Raw genomic sequence first — 23,531 nt, forward strand, 5'->3', positions numbered from 1 at the left:
ATTAAAGCGGGGGTGCCGCGGATTATCTCTTTTTTTTTTTGCCATTCTTCTAACGCTCTTACCTTTATTACTCCTCTACCAGTGTGTCCCACTCCTTTAGCCGGCGTAGTCAGTGTTCTCGAGGAAACGATATTTTATAAAAAGAAGCGATGAATGTTTCCATTTTAACTTTGGGCACTGTGAAGCCCACAGTGTATTCTTCCGGGATACGGCGAATGTGTTCCCATACCTAAAATGGAGAATTTGTTGCCGCCCACGTCACATGACCCACTTGCCGAGTCACGTGAACGGCGAGATATCGTAAGCCGTAAGCACAGTGCGTCTCCTGGGATTCTCATGCCTCACTCCCAGGAGACATAGCGGTGGGGGGAAAAGGAACATTCACGCCCACTCCCGCGGGGAATATTGAGTGACAGCACACGAACGGCAGCATTAGAAAGGTAAGGATCGAGATAAAAAAAAAAAACAACAACGGATTATTTATTGTCTCTGGCTACCAGTTTGATTCAGCACAAGTCAAAACTTAGGGTGAACCACCGCTTTAATGTCTATGTCCAAAAAAAAAAGGGCAAGAGACCCAGGAAGCATCGGGAAGTACTGAGTCACCGTCCAGGTTATGCAGCAATGGATTGGCTAAACAGAATCACAAATGCTTTGGTGGGTAAGAGGGCTGACCCATAATTCTTCTGTCAGCTTGAAGGTTCACAACATTATTATCTCCATCCAATAAACAGGCAAGAGACCCAAGACCCAGCAAAACTGCATCAGGGAGTACTCTCCCTCCTGGTTATACAGTGCAGCAGAGGATTGGCTGAACAGAATCACAAAGCTTTTGGCAGGTAAGAGGACTGTCCCAAAATTCTGTGGTCAACGTGAAGGTTCACAACATAATTATCTCTGCCTAACGAGCATGAGCCCAAGGACGCAGTGAAGCTGAAATCAGGGAGTAGTGGAGTCACCCATCTGATAATCCAGTGCAGCAGAGGATTGGCTGAACAGAATCACAAATCCTTTGGAAGGTAAGAGGGCTGTCCCATAATTCTGTGGTGAGCGTGAAGGTTCACAACTTTATCATCTCTGCCCAATAAACAGGCAAGAGCCCGAGGACACAGTAAAGCTGAATCAGGAAGCAATGGAATAATTTTCCTGGTTAAACATTGTAACAGGGAGTATTGGATGCATCCTTTGGATTATACAATGTAGGAAAGGACAGGCTGAACAGGATCCCAAATCCTTTGGCAGGTAAGAGGGTCGTCCTATAATTCTGTGGTCAGTTTGAAGGTCCACAACATTATTATCTCTGTCCAATAAGCAGGCAAGAGACTCAGGGAGGAGGAAAACTGCATCAGGGTGTACCGGAGTCACCCTCCTGGTTATACAATGCAGCAGAGGATTGGCTGAACAGAAGCACAAAACCTTTAGCAGGTAAGAGGGTTGTCCCATAAATTCTTGGTCAGCTTGAAGGTTCATAACATCATTATCTCTGTCCAATAAACAGGCAAGAGACCCGGGACACAGTAGAATTGCATCGGGGAGTACTGGAGTCACCCTCCTGGTTATACAGTGCAGCAGAGGATTGGCTGAACAGAATTACACATTTTTTGGAGGGTTGTCCCATAATTCTGTTGTCAGCGTGAAGATTTACAACATAATGAGCAAGAGAACAAGAGACTCGAGATGCAGTAAAGCTGAATCGGGGAGTAGTGGACTCACCCTCCTGATTATGCAGTACAGCACAGGACTGGCTGAACAGAATCACAAATCCTTTGGCAGGTAGAATGTCCACAAGCTTTTTCCAATGGTCTTCCAAAAAGAGTTATTTGTCAAAAGGTGTCCAAATAGGAATCCACAGTATTAATAATGTATTGGTTAGTTCCAAAATGCACACCAAATTAGGTAACAGATGTTAGTGAGAGAAGAAAAGCTCAAGTAAGTAGGGAGGATGCTAAAGATCAGGTTCAAATCCACAATCATGGATGGCAGCTATGGCAACTGTTGATGTGTGGCTTACCTTAAAGGAGTTCTCTGACCTAAAACTTGGTTTATACAAAATAAACTTTCACTTACCTGCCTACGATCCCCCGTTGTGTGTCGGTGACTCATAGTGCGCTCAGCCTATCAGCGGCCGCGACGGGACATTGCTGCGGCCGCTGATAGGCTGCGCGCACTATGAGTCACCGACACACAGGAAGCGGAAGAGACCGGGACCGGAGAACGGGACGGCGATATCGGAACAACGGGGGATCGTAGGCAGGTAAGTGAAAGTTTATTTTGTATAGTTTTACAGCCCGGGCACAGCGGGGGTTAAAAGTTTTAGGTCAGAGAACTCCTTTAATGAAAACAAAAACCCTTTAGCCTCGTACACACGATCGGATTTGTGTGATGCGATTACCGCTCCTCCTTCGCTGTTGCCCATTGATTTCTTCTGCCCAATCCTGTACAATACTGCATGATGGTTGTCATCCTTACCTAGCATTTCTAAAAAGTTACAAATTAATTTGCATTTTAATCAGTGAAATAAGTATTTGATCCCCTATGAATCAGCAAGATTTCTGGCTCCCAGGTGTCTTCTATACAGGTAACAAGCGGAGATCAGGAGCACTCTCTTAAAAGGGAGTGCTCCTAATCTCAGCTTGTTACCTGTATAAAAGACACCTGTCCACAGAAGCAATCAATCAGGCCCCGTACACACGTCCGAGGAACTCGACGTGCCAAACACATCGAGTTCCTCGTCGAGTTCATTGAACAACGAGGAAATAGAGAACATGTTCTCTATTTGGCCCGACAAGTTCCTTATCGGCTTCCTCGCTGAAAAGTGTACACACGACCGAGTTTCTCGGCAGTATCCAGCTCCGATCGAGTTTCTGGCTGAATTCTGCCGAGAAACTCGGTCGTGTGTACGGGGCCTCAGATTCCAATCTCTCCACCATGGCCAAGACCAAAGAGTTGTCCAAGGATGTCGGGGACAAGATTGTAGACCTACACAAGGCTGGAATGGGCTACAAGACCATCGCCAAGCAGCTTGGTGAGATGGTGACAACAGTTGGTGCGATAACTGCGATTATTCGCAAATGGAAGAAGCACAAAATAACTGTCAGACTCCCTCGGTCTGGGGCTCCATACAAGATCTCACCTTGTGGAGTTTCAATGATCATCAGTACAGTAAGGAATCAGCCCAGAACTACATAGGAGAATCTTGTCAATGATCTCAGCTGGGACCATAGTCACCAAGAAAGCAATTGGTAATACACTACGCCGTAAAGGACTGAAATCCTGCAGCGCCCGCAAGGTCCCCCTGCTCAAAAAAGCACATGTACAGGCCCCTCTGAAGTTTGCTAATGAACATCTGAATGATTCAGAGGAGAACTGGGTGAAAGTGTTGTGGTCAGATGAGACAAAAATCAACCTCTTTAGCATCAACTCAACTCGCTATGTTTGGAGGAGGAGGAGGAATGCTGCCTATGACCCCAAGAACACCATCCCTACCGCCAAAAGGTGGCCATCCCTACCGCCAGAGGTGGAAACATTGTGCTTTGGGGGTGTTTTTCTGTGAAGGGGACAGGACAACTTCACCATATCAAAGGGATGATCTACGTTCTAATCTTGGGCGAGAACCTCCCTCCCCCTCAGTCATGGCATTAAAAATGGGTCGTAGATTGGTCTTCCGGCATGATAATGACCCAAAACACACGGCCAAGGCAACAAAGAAGTGCCTCAAGAAGCACATTATGATCCTGGAGTGACCTAGCCAGTCTCCAGACCCTAATCCCATAGAAAATATGTAGAGGGAGCTGAAGGTTCGAGTTACCAAACATCAGCTTCGAAACCTTAAAGTGGAGGTTCACCCGAAAACTTTTTAACATGAGATTGATGCTCATTTTGTCAAGGGGAATCGGGTGTTTTTTTAAAATCGGAGCAGTACTTACCATTTTAGAGAGCGATCTTCTCTGCCGCTTCCGGGTATGGCCTGCGGGACTGGGCGTTCCTATTTGATTGACAGGCTTCCGACAGGCTTCCGACGGTCGCATACATCGCGTCACGATTTTCCGAAAGTAGCCGAACGTCGGTGCGCAGGCGCCGTATAGAGCCGCACCGACGTTCGGCTTCTTTTGGCTACTCGTGACGCGATGTATGCGACCGTCGGATACCTGTCAATCAAATAGGAACGCCCAGTCCCGAAGACCATACCCGGAAGCGGCGGAGAAGATCGCTCTCTAAAACGGTAAGTACTGCTTCGATTTTTAAAAAACTACCCGATTCCCCTTGACAAAATGAGCATCAATCTCATGTTAAAAAAAAAAATTTGGGTGAACTCCCGCTTTAATGACTTGGAGAGGATCTGCAAAGAGGCCACAAAATCCCTCCTGAGATGAGCAAACCTGGTGGCCAACTACAAAAAACGTCTGACCTCTGTGATTGCCAACAAGGGTTTTGCCACCAAGTAATGTTTTGCGAAGGGATCAAATACTTATTTCACCCATTAAAATGCAAATCAATTTATAAAACTTTTTTGAAATGCGTTCTTCTGGATATTTTTGTTGTTCTGTCTCTCGCGGTTAAAAGAAACCCACCATTAAAATTATAGACCGATCATTTCTTTGTCAGTGGGAAAGTTTTGCCTTTCATTTCTCTTTTAAACTGAATGGCTTGTTTTACAAGGTGATTGTTTACAATCACTTTAACTTCTCTGTAATATGAAATGAAAGTGGATGTAAATCCAAGAACACAAATGTTATATAGTGCTGCCAACATGTTTTTGAAGAGGCTGCATTACTTTTTTTCCTCCATTTTCAACTGGTGATCCTGACAGTAACGGTTATATTTCAGAACAGTGAGTAGTAGAGATGAATGACGCTAGGCCAGGGTTCGACAAAATCCAGGCACCAGGTCGCAATTGCGACTAGAATTAGCGACCTGGTGCCTGAGGAAGGAAGCATAGGCCTGCAGAAGGCCGCAAAGCTGTGGCCTCAATTACCGGCCAAAGCGATCGCGCGACGGAAAAGCACGGAGACACAGGATACCCCATCCTTTGTTTCTGTGCGCCCCCGCCGCGCGATCGCATCGGGCCACGCCGGCAATTGAGGCTGCAGCCTTCTGCAGGCCTATGCTTCCTTCTGTGGTCTGGTGCCATATTGTGGTGGCCGTTGGTATGACATACAACCAGCAATGCTAATGGAGCTTCCCCTGTGTTTTCACTGCCATCTCCTTCCCTCTAATTAGAACCCCCAAACATTATATATATTTTTTACACCCTAGAGAATAAAATGGCGGTCGTTGAAATACATTCTGTCACACGTATTTGCGCACCGGTCTTACAAGCGCACTTTTTTGGAAAAAAATACACTTTTTTAATAAAAAAATAAGACAACAGTAAAGTTAGCCCAACTTTCTTTTCATATTGTGAAAGATAATGTTACGCTGAGTAAATTGACACCCAACATGTCACGCTTCAAAATTGCGTCCGCTTGTGGAATGACGACAAACTTTTACCCTTTAAAATCTCCATAGGCGACGTTTTAAAAATTCTACAGGTTGCATGTTTTGAGCTACAGAGGAGGTCTAAGGCTAGAATTATTTCGCTCTACCGATCGCGGCGATACCTCACATGTGTGGTTTGAACACCGCTTTCATATGCGGGTGCTACTCATGTATGCGTTCGATTCTGTGCGCGAGCTCGGCGGGACGGGGCGCGTTCCTGGCTCCTAACTTTTTTAGCTGGCTCCTAGATTCCAAGCAAATCTGTCAAACCCTGCACTAGGCAATACAAAGCAGTGGAAGGGATGAGGCTGTTTTTGCAAAAAATTTTGTGCAAAAGTTAAGGCTCCGTGCAAAAAATGGCCCAAGATCCAAAGAAATCCACAGGGAAACGGCAATCAGTTTCATGTACAAAATACGTGCATTTTAGCCTTGTTGTTACCCAAGGAACATTTTAAAGCATGCCAAGGTTGTGCAGGAGAGGGAGGTTGCTTTTAAATCCCATCTACAAATTGAATCCTGTGCCATGGTTACAGAGAAGAGAGGTTTTTTTTTTTTTACAAATCATTGCTGGCTGAAATGGAAAGGCAGTTTTTAAAAGTACATTAGAAAATGCCTTGTGTGGCAATTACATCAATTATATTAATATTTAATGAAAATTGAGTTTTCCTTTATTCTTTTTCAATCATTTGCAATTCTTTTGATGTCATTGGACAAGTTGTCTCTTCAAGCAAATATGGAGTAACTGATAACATAACCTATTAAAATGACTAAAGACCATTATATCAGAAATGTAATATGGTTTTAATATGCGGAACTAGAAGACTATTTTATTATAAGCAACAAAGTAGACAGCGTTCTTCTTTTCAGCTCTGGGTCCTGGGTGCAAACCCCATCAGGGGCACTCTGGGATGAATTTACTAAAGGCAAATAAACAGTTCACGTGCAGTTGCACTCTGTAATGGAATTTGCTTCACTTTGCTAAGAATAATCAATCGCATGCGAGACAAATGACATGATCAGAAGGCTCTTGATTGTAAGTACCGTATTTATCGGCGTATACCGCGCACTTTTTTCCCCTTAAAATCAGGGGAAATCGTGGGTGCGCGATATACGCCGATACCCCGCCGATCTCCGCTGTCTTCGACATTGTCCGAGCCGAGTGTACTGCGCACTCGGCTAGGCTCGGCCACGCTGGACTTCGCCCGCAGCAACGCGAGAGGAGCCGAGACAAGCTGAGAGGAGCCGAACACACAGGAAATCCGGCTCCTCTCGACTCGCGCCAAAATCGAAAAACAAACACAGAGACGCTCACCTGGATGGAGGCCGCAGACGGACACACCGGACGGAGACGGACACCTGGATGGAGGCCGCAGACGGACGCCGGACAAGACCGCCGATGGACGCAGGGCAAAAATGTACGTTTTATTTTTTTTCCCCCCTTGCTGAGCTTGGGGTGCGCGTTATACGCCGGGGCGCGGTATACCCCGATAAATACGGTATGTATTGGGAGCCTATCGATCCCCGCTGGGAGCGTGCAGGCAGCGTGCTCTTAGCACGGTAAATTGTTTACAAAGGGCCACATACATGCATACAGCCGGTGTTTCGTCAGATTCAGCAACCCATCAGAATTGGTAACGGAAGTGACGTTCCGTCGCCGCCATCTTGCTACACTCCGCACTTTTCCACAGTAAGAACACACAGAGGAGGGGGGAGAGCTGACATCTTGTTACACCCACCTGACTTTTGCATTGTAGACTGGATTTTTAACAGGAAAGTGAGTTTATATAGTAATATATAGCACTTGGAACTCCGCATGACTGGTTAGATGTTGAATTTTAAAAGCAGCAAAATTCTCTCAGATTAGCAAATCTGTGAGATGAGCAGGCTTGCCGCTGCTTTTAAAGCGGGAGTTCACCCGAAAAAAAAATGTTAACATTAGATTGAGGCTAATTTTAGTAAGCAGAATCTGGTGTTTTTTTTTTAAATGAATGCAGTACTTACCGTTTTAGAGATCGACGTTCTCCCGCCGCTTCCGGGTATGATCTTCGGGACTGGACGTTCTTATTTGATTGACAGCCTTCCGACGGTCGCATACAGCGCGTCACCAGTTGCCGAAAGAAGCCGAACGTCGGTGCGGCTCTATACAGCGCCTGCACACCGAGGTTCGGCTACTTTCGAGAACTTGTGACGCGCTGTATGCGACCGACGGAATGCTGTCAATCAAATAGGAACGCCCAGTCCCGCAGCCCATACCCGGAAGCGGCGGGAGAACATCGATCTCTAAAACGGTAAGTACTACATTCATTTAAAAAAAAACATTCTGATTCTGCTTACTAAAATTAGCCTCAATCTAATGTTAAAAATGTATATTTTGGGTGAACCTCCACTTTAAACATCAACATCATAACAGTCAGATGGAGTTCTAAGCACTGGATTTCAGTATATAAAGTCACTTTACTGTTAAATATAAGTGTCAATTGCAAATGTCTGGTGGGTGTAACAAGATGTCCGCTTTCCCCCTCCTCTGTGTATCCTTACTATGGAGGAGTGCGGGGTATAGCAAGATGGCGGCGACGGAACGTCACTTCCGTTACCAATTCTGATGGGTCTGACGAAACACCGGCGTGAAGCGGTTAAGAATGCGCTCACACTGGCAGTTTAACTGTGCCTTGTTCACACCCTTGGTGCAATTTATTTGTGTAGTTTGAGTGCTCTGAACCGTGCCCGGGAAAAACACATCTTCTGTGTATCCCTTGTGTCAACCATAATGTCTCACAAGTAACAGTGCATGTCAGAGCACAAACCAAGCCATGAAGTCCAAGGAATTGTCTGTAGACCTCCAAGATAAAATTGTATTGAGGCACAGAGAAGGGTACAGAAAAATGTCTGCAGCATTGAGCACAGTGGCATCCATCATCCATAAATGGAAGAAGTTTAAAAAACCACCAGGACTCTTCCTTGAGCGGGCCGCTCAGCCAAACTGAGCGATCGGGGGAGGTGACCAAGAACCTGACGAAGCTCCAGCATTTCTGTGTGGGGAGAGGAAAACCTTCCAGAAGAACAACCATCTAGAGGGGTCAGGTGGAAGCCATTCCTTAATAGAAAGGCACATGACAGCCCACCTGAAGTATGCCAAAAGGCACCTGAAGGACTCTCGGACCACGAGAAACAAAATCTCTGGTTTGATGAAACAAAGATTGAACTCCTTGGCCTGAATGGCAAGTGTCATGTCTGGAGGAAACCGCCCCTTATGGAAGGCCCGACCCTTAAAGCATCACCACCCATCATTTCCCGGGCTGTGACGTCATAAGGGACCCAGCCCCATGCCTATATAGGTAGTGGCACACAACGCATCGGCATTAGAGCAGGAGAGAACGTTACGTAAACATTGGAAGAAGAGAAGAGGGAAGAAGACGACGAAGAAGACCAGACAAGAGCTAGCAAAAGAGCGGAAGATAGCGGAGGAGACCCGGCAGAGGGAGAAGAACCGAAGAGGGAGCGGAGCAGAGCCGGAGAGGCCAGAAGAAGTCGGAACCCCCGGAGCTGCCTAATAAATTACTTTAAAAACATGTGTACTGTTTTTATTGTTGACACTTTTTTTTCCAGGTGAATGGGTAGAGGTAAAATGTACCCCATACTCATTCACATAGGATGGGGGGCCAGGATCTGGGGGCCGCCTTATAAAAGGGGGACTCCCAGATTCCGATAAGCCCCCCGTTTGCAGACCCCAACAACCAGGGTTGTCGGGAAGAGGCCCTTTGTCCTCATCAACATGGGGACAAGGTGCTTTGGGGTGGGGGCGCAGGGCCCCCCCTGCCCCAAAGCACCAACACCCCATGTTGAGGGCATGCGGCCTGACTGGCCAGGCTGCATGTTCAGATAAGGGTCTGGTATGGACTTTTGGGGGGACCCCCACACCGTTTTGCAGGCATAGGGGGTTCCCCTTAAATCCATACCAGACCAAAGGGTCTAGTATGCTCTTAGAGGGGGAACCCATACCGTTTAAAAAAAATAAATGTCATGGAGTTCCTCCTCAAGATCATCAGAGCATAAGACGCATGCCAAAGTCGGATCATGCAAGACAGCGATCCGACTTCAGTGATATTCAATGGGCTGAAGTAGGATCAAAGTCGGACCAAAAGTAGTACAGGGAGCATTTTCAAAGTCGGACCGACATGTGTCGGACCAGTTAAGAAGGCTCCCATAGGGAAACATTGATTTTCACACATCATGTGACATGAGCTCCCAATGTCGGAGCGTTTGTCATACCAGTGTGGACCCTACTCTTTGCACAGAAGCCCCCCAATCTCTTGGTGCATAGAGGTGGGCTCACTGGGCTTGGTTATGTATATCATACACTATATTTGACATTATATCTGATCCGACTCTTCTGGAATCAGTCCTGGATTCCACTGGTGAGACAGATTGGATGCCTCCCATGGGGGCCAGCCAGTCAAACTATGCTTAGCCCCCTTTCACACCAGAAGTGACTCTACAGATCAAAGTCGCACCCTATTTGCCGCTATGGAGCCGTTCAAATCAATGTGACGTAAGTTGCAGTGTGTCATGGATATGCAATAAAGTCTGGCAGCTTACCTGTTTCCATCTGTTCATTAGAGGCCTGACTCTGTTCTGGTTGCCTTTTTATCACTTCCCCTTCCTGTATGGCCCCACCCAGGCCATCCCAGGAAGTCTGTATTAACTGTTGCACTACAGGTCTGCAGTGCTGTTCAACCATGTTGTTAGCTTTAGTTCCTGTCTGCAGTGTGCTACGATTATCTTCCTGTGTACCGTTTTTGGCTCGTCCCTGACTTCTCCTGTTTGCTTGTGATCCTGACATTTTGCCTGTCCCTCGGTTACCCTTGTCTGCCTGTTGCCCTGACCTTGGCTTACCCATCACTACCTCAAGTCCTGCTTGCTGCTTCCCCTCTCTCCCTGCAGAGCGTGACCTAAGGGATCCCAGGGGTCGCGACCTGGATTCAGCTGCGGCGAAGGCCATCCTCACCACTAGAGGCTCTGGTGAACACAAAGCTGGGTCTTAGACTCCGCGCCCTGGGCGATCTTGGGTTCACGCTTCCTCTCTAGTCACAGCAGTCGGCCATAGGGTTCACTACCCTGTGGTGCATCCCTGACCCCAACGGGGTGCACTTGTCACCTGGCCACAGGTGACCTGACACAGTGACTTTGGAAAAGGTTCCTGTTTTTTTGTGCGATTTCCTGTGCAGCTTGCATTGACATCTGTGTATGAAGTCATAGAGATGTCGGCAAGCCACACATGAAGTCACACTGATCGGCGGCTTTAAAATCATGCTGAAGGCGACTTCAAAGCCGCAACTGGTGTAAATTGGGGCTTATGAACAGCTGTAACCACATTGTGAAATTATACCTAGACACAATGACCAGACAGATGTAGACTTGACCCTATCACCTGTCAAAGGCAGCCAGCAAGATTTACCACTGTTTGCAAAGGATCCAATAAAGACTATACAGAAGGAATAAAATATAGTAGGTATAAAAAAAATAAGTACAAAAAAAAAAGGTATCCATTGTGGGTGAAATTGTTACTCTGCCTTCCAATATTCTCATCTCTTAGAAGGACGGGTTACCCTTTAACACCCTGCTCTTTGTAAGTGTGCCGTCGCGGCCTTTGTCTTTGTAGAAGCCCTCAGTATCAGTTCGCAGAGCGGCAGCTCCATATCAAGTTGCAGAGAAAGGGTGACACATTAGACCGGTTGGTCTAGATTCTAACAGAAACCGGGGAGGGAAGAGAATCACTCCAGCTGACACTCTGAATAATTTACCATTGCCCAGACAAAGCTTCTAGATAAGAACGCCGATCACAGAGAAGCCCAAATCGGAAGGAAAAACGACGACACTCCACACAAAAACTTTTCTGCTCCTTCTAATGGAAGAGCCATTTAGCTCTCTAAACCATAATTAATGATTTTCTCTCGGTTTATGAAGCTGGGAGGCCTGCTAATGTTCTGATCAGCTGATCTCATAAACACCTGGAATTATATCATATCTGTACCTGCCTTGCTTCAAAGCTTGACCCCAGGCAAACAGCTAAATATAGAGTTAGAAACGCATACAGTGCCTTGAAAAAGTATTCATACCCCTTGAAACGTTCCACATTTTTTCATGTTGCAACCAAACACGTAAAAAAATAATTATTTGGATTTTATGTGATAGACCAACACAAAGTGGCACATAATTGTGAAGTGGAAGGAAAATTATAAATGGTTTTCAAAATGTTTTACAAATAGATATGTGAAAAGTGTGGGGGGGGGGGGGCATTTGTATGGAGCCCCCCCGGAGTCAATACTTTGTAGAACCCCCTTTATCTGCAATTACAGCTGCAAGTCTTTTTGGGGATGTCTCTACCAGCTTTCCACATCTAGAGAGGGACATTTCTGCCCATTTTTCATTGCAAATTAGCTCAAGTTCTGTCAGATTGGATGGAGAGCGTCTGTGAACAGCAATTTAAAGGGGTTGTAAAGGAAAAAAAAAATGTTTCATAATAAGCATCCTTTACCTGCAGACATTCCTCTTTTCACTTCCTCATTGTTCGTTTTTGCTCAGAAGTTGCTCTATTTCTTCTCTGTTCTGTTCACTTCCTGGTTGTCTGATTGTTACTCACCACCGTGATGGGAGGCTTTACTGCGGTGGTCAGTAACGTGCTCACCCCTTCCTGGGAAATACATCTGTGTGGCAGGACGCTCTTTACGTGTTAGAGACTTCAAGGAGGTGTGAATTACTGGGCGTGCCGTAATGCATACTGGGAAATGTAGTTCTTACATGAACGAGCGCCGCAAACCAGGAAGTGAATGAGAGAACAGAAACTAGAACGCCGGAGGTGATCTAGATGAAGGAATTTAATAGGTATTTTCTCGTTTTTTAACAGATTCATTACACTATTCTGTCTGTCTACCTTGCAGACATTAATTTTAGGCAAAAAAAATGTTTCCTTTACAACTCCTTTAAAGCGGGGGTTCACCCTAAAAAAAGTTTTTTTTCCTAGCATGCCATCAAGCATACTAGCGCGAGCTACAGTATGCCTTTCTTTTATTTTTTGGCGCTGTACTCACAGTTTAATCCTGTAGTGAAGTTTCAGACTCCCCGCGGGGAATGGGCGTTCCTATGCAGAGGTAAGATGATTGACGGCTGGCTATGGCGCGTCACGCTTCCCGAAAATAGCCGAAATAGGACTTGCCTCTTCACGGCGCCTGCGCAGTCAGCTCCTAGTCTGTGCACAGGCGCCGTATAGCGCCGTGAAGAGGCAAGTCCTATTTCGGCTATTTTCAGGAAGCGTGATGCGCCATAGCCAGCCGTCAATCATCTTCCCTCTGCATAGGAACGCCCATTCCCCGCGGGGAGTCTGAAACTTCACTACGGCAGTAAACTGTGAGTACGGCGCAAAAAAATTAAATAAAGGCGTACTGTAGCTTACGCTACTATGCTAGATTTGATGGTAGAAACTTGGTTTTTAGGGTGAACCACCGCTTTAAGTCTTGCCACAGATTCTCAATTGGATTTAGGTCTGGACTTTGACTGGGCTTCTGGTGGTCAGGAGGTCCGACCCCCAAAAAAAACAGCAGCTACACATACTGCATCTGCTGGCTTTTAATAAAAGTACACTTACTTGCCCTGGAGTCCAGCGATTTCGGTACTGCAGCTGTTTTTATCAGCTGTCGGGGGCTGTCGCCGCCGCCATTGCAGATAAGGGTACCAGGCAGTGTAGCTTTACGGCTTCACGCCAGGAACCCTACTGAGCATGCGCAAGGCCTACTGGCCCGGCGACAGGGGGAGGAGGAGGGAGCCCCAGCCGCAACGTCAATATCCGCGGCTGAGACTCCCGGAAGTGGGAAAGAGATAACATTGTGATCAATGAACTTGTTGCAGGAAAAACAAAACACATTGCATCTTACAGGGCTTGGCACCTACATCTTTTAACAGCTTCAATTGTCTATCAGCTTCTAATATTACCCACAGATCCAAGCTGGGGGGGTCCTAGGTCTTATCTTATGAGGGGGGGGGGGGGGGTTCACACTCCCTACTAAAGCAAACCTGTTGGGGGGGGGCTATATAAGCTGCCATTGCTGACCACCTCCTTCTGCAAATGCTAGTTCCCTGGATGTTATGTCGGCCCTGTATCAATGCTCTGCAACAAGTAAACAGATCATTCTTTAACTGCAAACATGGTTAAGGGCCCATTCACAGCATAAGAATTGGGTTGCACTGGGTAGCCAGCCTTGCCTAACACAGTTCCAGTCACCTCACTTTGGTGCATAAAGATGCATTAAATTTCATTGTGTTACATCTCCATAAAGTTAGAAAAAGAAAAAAAATTAAAGACTGTGATGAATTATGACAATAAATAGCACCATTCCTTCACAGTGCACACCAGTGGATGCTGTACAACAGGCATGTCCAAATTCCGGCCCACGTTCCAGTTTAGTACGGCCCCCCTGGTGATTTGGATATATATCTTTTCTGGCCCCCAGGGCCACAAAAAATATATACCATATTGATCGGCGCTGCATCGGAGGGGACAGGGAGGGGGGCAGGATGAGCGTCTTCCGATTACATACAGGAGAATCTCCCGTTTACTCATTGGGCTGCCATTGGATGACTGTTCTGTCTATCATAGGAGGTGGGACTTCGTATTAAAGAGGCCACCGGGTAAACATGAGATTCTCCTTTATGTAATCTGTTGGCGCGTTCATCCTGCCCCCTCCAAGGCTGCAGATGTGCATCGATCAGGCTGCACTAATGGCAACGGTGGGTCTGCATTCATGGCAACGGTGGGTCTGCATTCATGGCAATGGTAGGTCTGCATTCATGGCAATGGTGAGGCTGCAGCAGGACACTAATTAGGCTGCATTGATGGGCACTGACCCCTTATTTGCTTCACAGTTCTTTATTTAAAAAAAAAAAAAAAAAATCCTGAAACTTCCATCTTAAAGTGAAGGTGCGGGTTATACGCCGATAAATACGGTATATCCAAATAACACGCCCAAGCTCATCTCTTCACCACCCACAGCCACAAAGGCAAGAGAATTATTGTAGAGCAGCGTATTAGTGCTCGGACGAACACACTTAGACCAAATTTTAATGATTCAAAGAATGTCAGGCAAAATGGTCGGCCCTCACGCATATTCATTTCATCAAATCTGGCCCTCTGTACAACGTACAATGCTGGTTAATGGGCCCTAAAAATGTTGAAGTAAGAGGATCAGCATAACAGCACAGCAGCCGACACGTGTCAGCAGCCACAGTAGCCAGCGGCACAATTTTTTTTTTTTTATGGAAAAAATAAATAAAAAATAAACAAATCTAAAAGTTTTGAAGTAAGAGAGTCAGCATAAAAGCAGAGCAGCCAGAACGCGCCAGCCACCACAACAGCTGGCACGCATCGGCCATCACAGTGGTGCATATATGTCAGATACAAAAATGTAAAAAATAAAAATGCAATAACATTTTTTTACGTTTCTAAAGTAAGAGGGTCAGCATAACAGTACAGCAGCCGACTTGTGCCAGCCGCCACAACAGTGCATAGATGTCATAGACACAACATTTTTAAAATATAGAATAAAAAATGTAAAGTTTTGAAGTAAGAGAGTCAGCAGAGCATAGATGTCATAGACACAATTATTTTTTTTTAAATAGAATGAAAAAATAAAAGTTTTAAAGTAAAGAGTCAGCATAACAGCAGAGCAGCAGGCCTGTGTCAGCCGCCACACCTCAGCCGCCACACCTCAGCCGCCAGCACGCGTCAGCCACCACAGCAGTGCATAGATATCATAGACACAACATTTCTAAAAAATGTAATAAAAAATTGTTTTCAAAAAGTTTTAAAGTAAAATGGTAAGCATAACAGCACTGCAGCAGGCACAGAAGCTGCCAGGCATCAGCCACAGTAGTACATTGATATAGACACAAACTGGAATAAAAAAAAAAAAATTAAACCTTTTCAAAAAATGGGCCTTGCAAATCTAGGTCTGTGATTTCAATACACATCTGATAAAAGCTGAATGACTTCAGGATGGTCCGCTACTAATAAATGTACACTGACTGTTGAAGACCGCACCATCCAACCAGCATTCATAAAATAATTATGTCTTGGTTGAAATAAAATATAATATAAAATACCATACACAGTGCAAATGGTACAAATAACTTTTCAAATGGTAGCAGGGAGACTGGCAGGAAAATCCTGACAGACAATAGATTGTAAGCTCCTTCGATCTTAGGGATTGCATGGATTTACGCACTCAAAAAAAGTTGTGTAATATGTCAACACTATATAAATTTAAAAATACAAAATAAAAGATGTAATGAGTCGTTGGTCCATTGTAACAGCACCCATCCAAACCTCATAGCAGTTCCAGTGGACTGTACATCAGCCTACATTTGAACATTAGGGTAAGACAAAAGCACCACAACACCTAAATGTATACCCGGAAAATAAGTAAAAAAGAGAAGAAAGAGGGCAAGCAATAATTAGAAGAACACTATAACATCCTGTTTATACTCTAAGCACAGTAGCCTGAAAAAGTTTCAGAAAGCAAAAATGTCTGTGTAGCCCTCAGCAACCAATCAGCCCTCAGTAGGACCAGCGGTATAAAAAAAATGGGACCGATCCCTACAGACCACACTTTTCCTGCCTTCTAGTTCTACGTCAGACAACAGAGGTAACGAAGAGCTCACACTCTACTTGAAGACATGGCTTCCGTCATGGGAGGGAGCAGCCCAGCACTTCTCCGGACGGGACACTTGCGCTCACACTGCCCGATACGAGAGGAAGTGCTGCTTTTCCCAACACAATAACAGGACGCAGGAGAGGGGAGGACGAGGGGAAACGACAGCGGAGGATGAAATAAAGATAGGATGGAGGGTGGGGGCAGGGGTGTGAAGGGATGTCTGGAATTTTAGAAAAAAAAAAAAAAAAAGTCACTGCATTGGAGTTTAATAAATTGCAAAACGTAATGGAAAACTATTGTTATAGACAATCTCAATGTATTCTAGAACAGTTACCCAGCTCCAGAGTGTGCCATCACCCCAGTAACATCTTATTACAGTAACCCAGCTCCCGAGTGTCTTATTACCCCTGTAATATCTTATTACAATAACCCAACTCACGAGGGTCTTATTACCCGTGTAATATCTTATTACAATAACCCAACTCCCAAATGTCTTATTACCCCTGTAATATATTACAGTAACCTGGCTCCTGAGTGTCTTATTACCCCAGTAATATCTTATTACAGTAACCCAGCTCCTGAGTGTCTTATTACCCCAGTAATATCTTATTACAGTAACCCAGCTCCTGAGTGTCTTATTACCCCAGTAATATCTTATTACAGTAACCCAGCTCCTGAGTGTCTTATTACCCCTGTAATATCGTATTACAATAACCCAGCTCCCGAGTGTCTTATTACCCCTGTAATATCTTATTACAGTAACCCGGCTCCCGAGTGTCTTATTACCCCTGTAATATCTTATTACAATAACCCGACTCCTGAGTGTCTTATTACCCCTGTAATATCTTATTACAATAACCCAGCTCCCGAGTGTCTTATTACACCTGTAATATCTTATTACAGTAACCCAGCTCCCGAGTGTCTTATTACCCCTGTAATATCTTATTACAATAACCCAGCTCCTGAGTGTCTTATTACCCCTGTAATATCTTATTACAATAACCCAGCTCCCGAGTGTCTTATTACCCCTGTAATATCATATTACAGTAACCTGGCTCCTGTGTGTCTTATTACCCCTGTAATATCTTAGTACAATAACCCAGCTCCCGAGTGTCTTATTACCCCTGTAATATCTTATTACAGTAACCTGGCTGCTGAGTGTTCAAACACCCCATAACATCTTACTAAAGTAACACTGCACCTAAGTGTCTTATCACCCCTGTAACTTATTATTACAGTAACCCGGCTCCCAAGTGTCTTAATGCCCTCCAACATCTCATTAGAGTAAGCCAGGTCCTGAGTGTTTTATTATCCCTTAAACAACATATGACAGTGGCCCAGCGTCTAGCTGTCCTAGGATATACTTTAAATCGTATTACTGGGACTGAGCTCCTAATTGCCTTATTATCTCCCAATTCCCTGTTACAGTTTGGAAACAGACAGGAGAGCCGTGTGCGCCGGTTGTGCTGCCCAGCTGTCGGAACAGATGGCGAGACAGCGTGCAAGGATTTCAGATCAGTATAAGGGGGGGACAATTTGAATGAATTATTGTAATGTTATACCACAGACAAGAGAAGACGGCAATAGAAAGGGGGGAGGGGGGGGTAAAGAACAAAAGAACTTTCCATCTGCATGTGTTTGAATTTAAATAAAATAATTAATAATGCCCCTTCGTTCCCTTGGGTTGCAGTCATTAGCCGGCTCATAAGGAATACTTCAGTAATGAAGGAGCGGGGCATGACCACCCCTGTGTGTCCTTCACAGCTCGGCTCCTCTAATCTTTATCTTTTGTCTTATTTTATCTCTACGCCCCCTTTATGTTCAGTCTCTATTGTTCTATCACCTCTATTATCAGGAGACTCTACTACTTCCATACTTGTTATCACAATTTCGGCTGAAAAAGTTTAAACATCAACTTTTCTTGTGAGAACACAGAGGTGCCAACACTTACCAATCATTGCCAGGCACACCTTGACGGTGAGGGTCAGAAGAATTGTGGAATACCTAGCATGACCGGCACTGGGGGGCTGTCCTATATAATATAACCATTGCAATCATAATATGAAACAAATAATATTGTCCAGAAAAGAAAACCGCTAGTGGAAAATGCCCCTTACACTGGTGGCCAGTAAATTGCTGACTTATGCTGGCGGTCAGTGGGAAGGAGGCTCCTTACGCTGGCGGTCAGTGCGAAGGAGGCTCCTTACGCTGGCGGTCAGTGCGAAGGAGGCTCCTTACGCTGGCGGTCAGTGGGAAAGATGCTCCTTACGCTGGCGGTCAGTGGGAAGAATGCTCCTTACAATGGTGGTCAGTGGGAAGAATGCTCCTTACATTGGTGGTCAGTGGTGATCTTTGGGAAGAAAATGCCCATTACAATGGTGGTCAGTTAAGGAAGGGCCTCACTGTACGGGTGGTCAATAGGAAGAATGCTCTTTACAATGGTGGTCAAGAGGGAAGAATGTCACTTACATTGGAAGTCATTGAGAAGAAAGCTCCCTACATTGGTAGTCTGTGGGAAGAATGCTTCTTACATTAGTGGTCAGTGGATGAATGCCCCTTATGATGGTGGTCAATAGGAAAAATGCCCACCTTACTTTGGCGGTCAGGAGAAAGAATGCCCTTGGTAATCAATGCAAAGAATGCCTCCTTATTGCTTACTTATGAGAGAGTAAGAGAGTGCTCATCGCTCAAGGAACCTCCAGCAACTCTAGTGTTCCAAGAAACCCTGAATGAGAACGTCTGGAGTACATAATTTTTAGTAAATGTAACAAAGTTTCTAGAAACATTACACTGCACAATATGGTTTTAAGGAACATTAACATTTGCACTGCGGCACAGTGCCCCCTTTTCCCCCAATGCATTTCGACAGCAGCTTACAATTACACAGAACCAGAACACATGTGCCTGTGGTATGTGGAGTCCATTTTTTCATACATACTGTTTTATCGAACGTGCCGATTGAACGCACTATGCACTAACACATGAAGGTACGTGTGTGCGCCCAATGCATGGTGTGAAAGGGATCTATATCATTAGTATGTGTTCAGCTTTATACAAAAAAAATGTGAATTTATTTTTAGATTCTCTTCAAGCATTTAGAGCCCATGGGAAAGCACAAAGGCAAATATAGACGTCACTGACATGTAAACTATTGAGTTTCACAACCAGGGTTCCTCCAGAAGTTGTCAGGGGTTTCCCGAACAAGCAACGTCTTACTCCAAGATATGTAAACAGTGACACCAATTATCTCTACCATTTGTAAGGGGGGCCTTTTTCCTGCATAATGGAGGCCTTTCCTAACCTGGCCACTAATATATGGGGACCCTTTTCCCACTAACCTCCAGTCTAAAGTTACCTTCCCCCATGTACCAGCACTGTAAGGGGGCGCATCAAGGACCACCGACATTAAGGGGGAGCTTCACCGGTGCCAGCATCAGGAGGCACCTTACCAACTAAAAGCATCAGGGGGCACCTCACTGACCACCAATCTAAGGGGTCACTTCAATGACCACCAGTCTAAGGAGGCACCTTACCGACCACCAGTCTAAGGGGGAAACCTCACTGACCACATATGTAAGGGGGCACCTCACTGACTACAAATGTAAGGGGGCACCTCACTGACTACAAATGTAAGGGGGCACCTCACTGACCACCAATGTAAGGGGGCACCTCACTGACCACCAATGTAAGGGGGCACCTCACTGACCACCAATGTAAGGGGGCACCTTACTGACTACCAATGTAAAGGGGCACTTTAATGGCCATCAGTCTAAAGGGGCACCTCAATGGCCATCAGTCTAAAGGGGCACCTCAATGGCCACCAGTCTAAAGGGGCACCTCAATGGCCACCAGTCTAAAGGGGCACCTCAATGGCCACCAGTCTAAAGGGGCACCTCAATGGCCACCAGTCTAAAGGGGCACCTCACTGGCCACCAGTCTAAAGGGGCACCTCAATGGCCACCAGTCTAAAGGGGCACCTCAATGGCCACCAGTCTAAAGGGGCACCTCAATGGCCACCAGTCTAAAGGGGCACCTCAATGGCCATCAGTCTAAGGGAGCAACTCATTGACCATCAATTTAAGGGGGCACCTCAATGACCACCACCACCAGTCTAATGCCCCGTACGTACGATCGGAAACTCCAACAAGAAAAGTCTGGTGTGAGCTTTTGGATGGAAATTCCGACCATGTGTAGGCCCCATCGGACTTTTGCTGTCGGAATTTCCGCCAACAAAAGATTGAGAGCAGGTTCTCTATTTTTCAGACGGAAGAAAATCCTATCAGAACATCCACTAGTCTATATGCCATTCCAATGTGCAAAAAAACACGCATGCTCAGAATCGAGCAGAAGAGCCGAACTGCCTATTGAACTTCATTGATCTCGGCTCGTCATACGTCTTGTACGTCACGTGTTCTTGACGGTTGGAATTTCCGACAAGATTTGTGTGACCGCGTGTATGCAACACAAGTTTGAGCCAACGTTAAGTCAAAAACAATATCCACAGTTATCTTGTCGGAATTTTCGATCGTGTGTACGCGGCATTAGGGGGAACCTCCATGACCAGCACTGTAAGTAGGCACTTTACCAACCACCAGTCTAAGGAGGCACCTCACATGATACCACCAATGTAAGGAGGCACCTCACATGATACCACCAATGCAAGGATCCACTTTTCAGCTATCCCCCCCTTGTAAACTCTCTCCATCGACTACTAATGGGAGGGACACTACAATTGTCACTGCCTCTCCTTTATGCCCATTATTAGTACTTGTTCCATTTCATTATAATTACTGAATAGAGTTTTGCCTTATAAAACAGCCCCGGGTGTCAAGTACACCAAGTACTGCATGTTCCCTTTTCTGTATTCTCAGGCATAGTCATCATTAGCGGGGATCCCCGAGAACTTAGAAAGTTATTTTCAGGGTGATATTCCACAATGTTCACAAGGTTAAGAAATCCTGATTTACAAAAGAACCTGAAACATCAAGAAATGGAAGCCACCCTCTGCTATAGAGGGGCCCCGGTGTTCACACATCACTGCCGATACTCACCTGGAGTATGGAATACTCTGCATCGGCATATCAGTGCATACAGGTTGTGGGTGAGATCAGTGTATATAGATTGTGGATGAGATCAGTGTATATAGATCGGGATATCAGTGTATATAGATCGGGATATCAGTGTATATAGATCGGGATATCAGTGTATATAGATCGTGGATGAGATCGGTGTATATAGATCAGGATATCAGTGTATATGGATCGGGATATCAGTGTATATAGATCGGGATATCAGTGTATATAGATCGGGTTATCAGTGTAAATAGATCGGGATATCAGTGTATATAGATCAGGATATCAGTGTATATAGCTTGTGGATGAGATCAGTGTATATAGATCGGGTTATCAGTGTATATAGATTGTGGATGAGATCAGTGTATATAGATTGTGGATGAGATCAGTGTATATAGATTGTGGATGAGATCAGTGTATATAGATCGGGATATCAGTGTATATAGATCGGGATAGCATTGTATATAGATTGTGGATGAGATCAGTGTATATAGATTGTGGATGAGATCAGTGTATATAGATCAGGATATCAGTGTATATAGATCGTGGATGAGATCGGTGTATATAGATCAGGATATCAGTGTATATAGATCGGGATATCAGTGTATATAGATCGGGATATCAGTGTATATAGATCGGGATATCAGTGTATACAGATCAGGATATCAGTGTATACAGATCAGGATATCAGTGTATATAGATCGGGATATCAGTGTATATAGATCGGGATATCAGTGTATACAGATCGGGATATCAGTGTATACAGATCAGGATATCAGTGTATACAGATCAGGATATCAGTGTATATAGATCGGGATATCAGTGTATATAGATCGGGATATCAGTGTATACAGATCGGGATATCAGTGTATACAGATCGGGATATCAGTGTATATAGATCGTGGATGAGATCGGTGTATATAGATCGGGATATCAGTGTATATAGATCGGGATATCAGTGTATATAGATCGGGATATCAGTGTATATAGATCGGGATATCAGTGTATATAGATCGGGATATCAGTGTATACAGATCGGGATATCAGTGTATACAGATCAGGATATCAGTGTATACAGATCAGGATATCAGTGTATACAGATCAGGATATCAGTGTATACAGATTGATGGATGAGATCGGTGTATATAGATCGGGATAGCAGTGTATATAGATTGTGGATGAGATCGGTGTATACAGATCGGGATATCAGTGTATACAGATCGGGATATCAGTGTATACAGATCAGGATATCAGTGTATACAGATTGATGGATGTGGGTAGAACATTCAGGAAGTGGATATTTGTGGAGACACTGCTATAGGTTGTCACCCTCCCAGGAAATCAGGAGCTCTCCATAGGACTATGCCCTGTCTATCTGCACTATTACACTACAATGAGGACTATTTGCATGCTCCTTTGTCCAGGGACGGACTCCATACAATGACTGGAAAAATAATAATAACACATTGTGCAGCACACCTGTCCCCTCCCCCCACACCTGTCACCCCCCGGTCACGTGGTACTCGGCTCACCTGTTAATCTTCTGGGCGAAGGCTCGGCGCTCCGCTGCCATGGCCGCTATTCCAGCGCCGAACGTACCGGCTGGAGGGGACTGTCCGGAGCCCGGGAAACCAGCCCGACAGCGACACCTTCAGCCCGCCCCATGTCCGCCCACACTCCGCCCGGTCCGGTGCGTGGAGCCAGAGCAAGTCTCTGGAGTATCCCTGTTCCCACTCACTGGCGGCATCTTGTGGTCATGTGGAGTACTGCAAGGCCGGCACAGTGCCTTGTACAGAGGCGACATGGAGCGGTTATCTGCGGTACTGCGATGTTATAGATTGGGGTGTACTCTGGTGGCACCGTGTGGTCATATTTAGTACTACAATACTACTAATTCTAGAACAAAGGTTCTAAATCCAATACCCCCAAAAAAAGTAATAAATCCCAGTTAACTAATCCTGGTAGAGGAAGGGACATTCTTCACTGCAGCCCACAGGAAGCGACTGTCTCAGGAACTATCAGAATCTCCAGAACTACATGAATCTCCAGAACTACCAGAATCTCCAGAACTATCAGAATCTCCGGAACTTCCAGAATCTGAGAAACTATCAGAATCTCCGGAACTACCAGAATCTCCAGAACTATGAAAATCTCAGAAATATCAGAATCTCAGGAACTATCAGAATCTCTGAAAACTATCAGAATTTTCGGAAATATCAGAATCTCTGGAACCATCTGAATCTCTGGACTGGAACCATTAGAATCTCCAGGAACTATC

The 23,531-nt window shown here is 45.3% G+C and overlaps 1 protein-coding gene across 1 annotated transcript in view; it reads right to left on the minus strand.

The window, feature by feature from the left end:
- Window positions 1–22,956, minus strand: part of LOC120933323 (dedicator of cytokinesis protein 6-like) — a 73,226-nt gene extending 50,270 nt beyond the window's left edge. Inside the window, exon 1 of the mRNA XM_040346477.1 lies at window positions 22,786–22,956. Coding sequence (XP_040202411.1) covers window positions 22,786–22,826 — 41 coding nt within the window. The 5' untranslated portion in view covers window positions 22,827–22,956. The remainder of the gene's footprint in view (window positions 1–22,785) is intronic.
- Window positions 22,957–23,531: the final 575 nt, after the last annotated feature.

The sequence above is a fragment of the Rana temporaria genome, chromosome 3 (genome assembly GCF_905171775.1).
Source record: "Rana temporaria chromosome 3, aRanTem1.1, whole genome shotgun sequence".
Classification (NCBI taxonomy): Eukaryota; Metazoa; Chordata; class Amphibia; order Anura; family Ranidae; genus Rana; species Rana temporaria.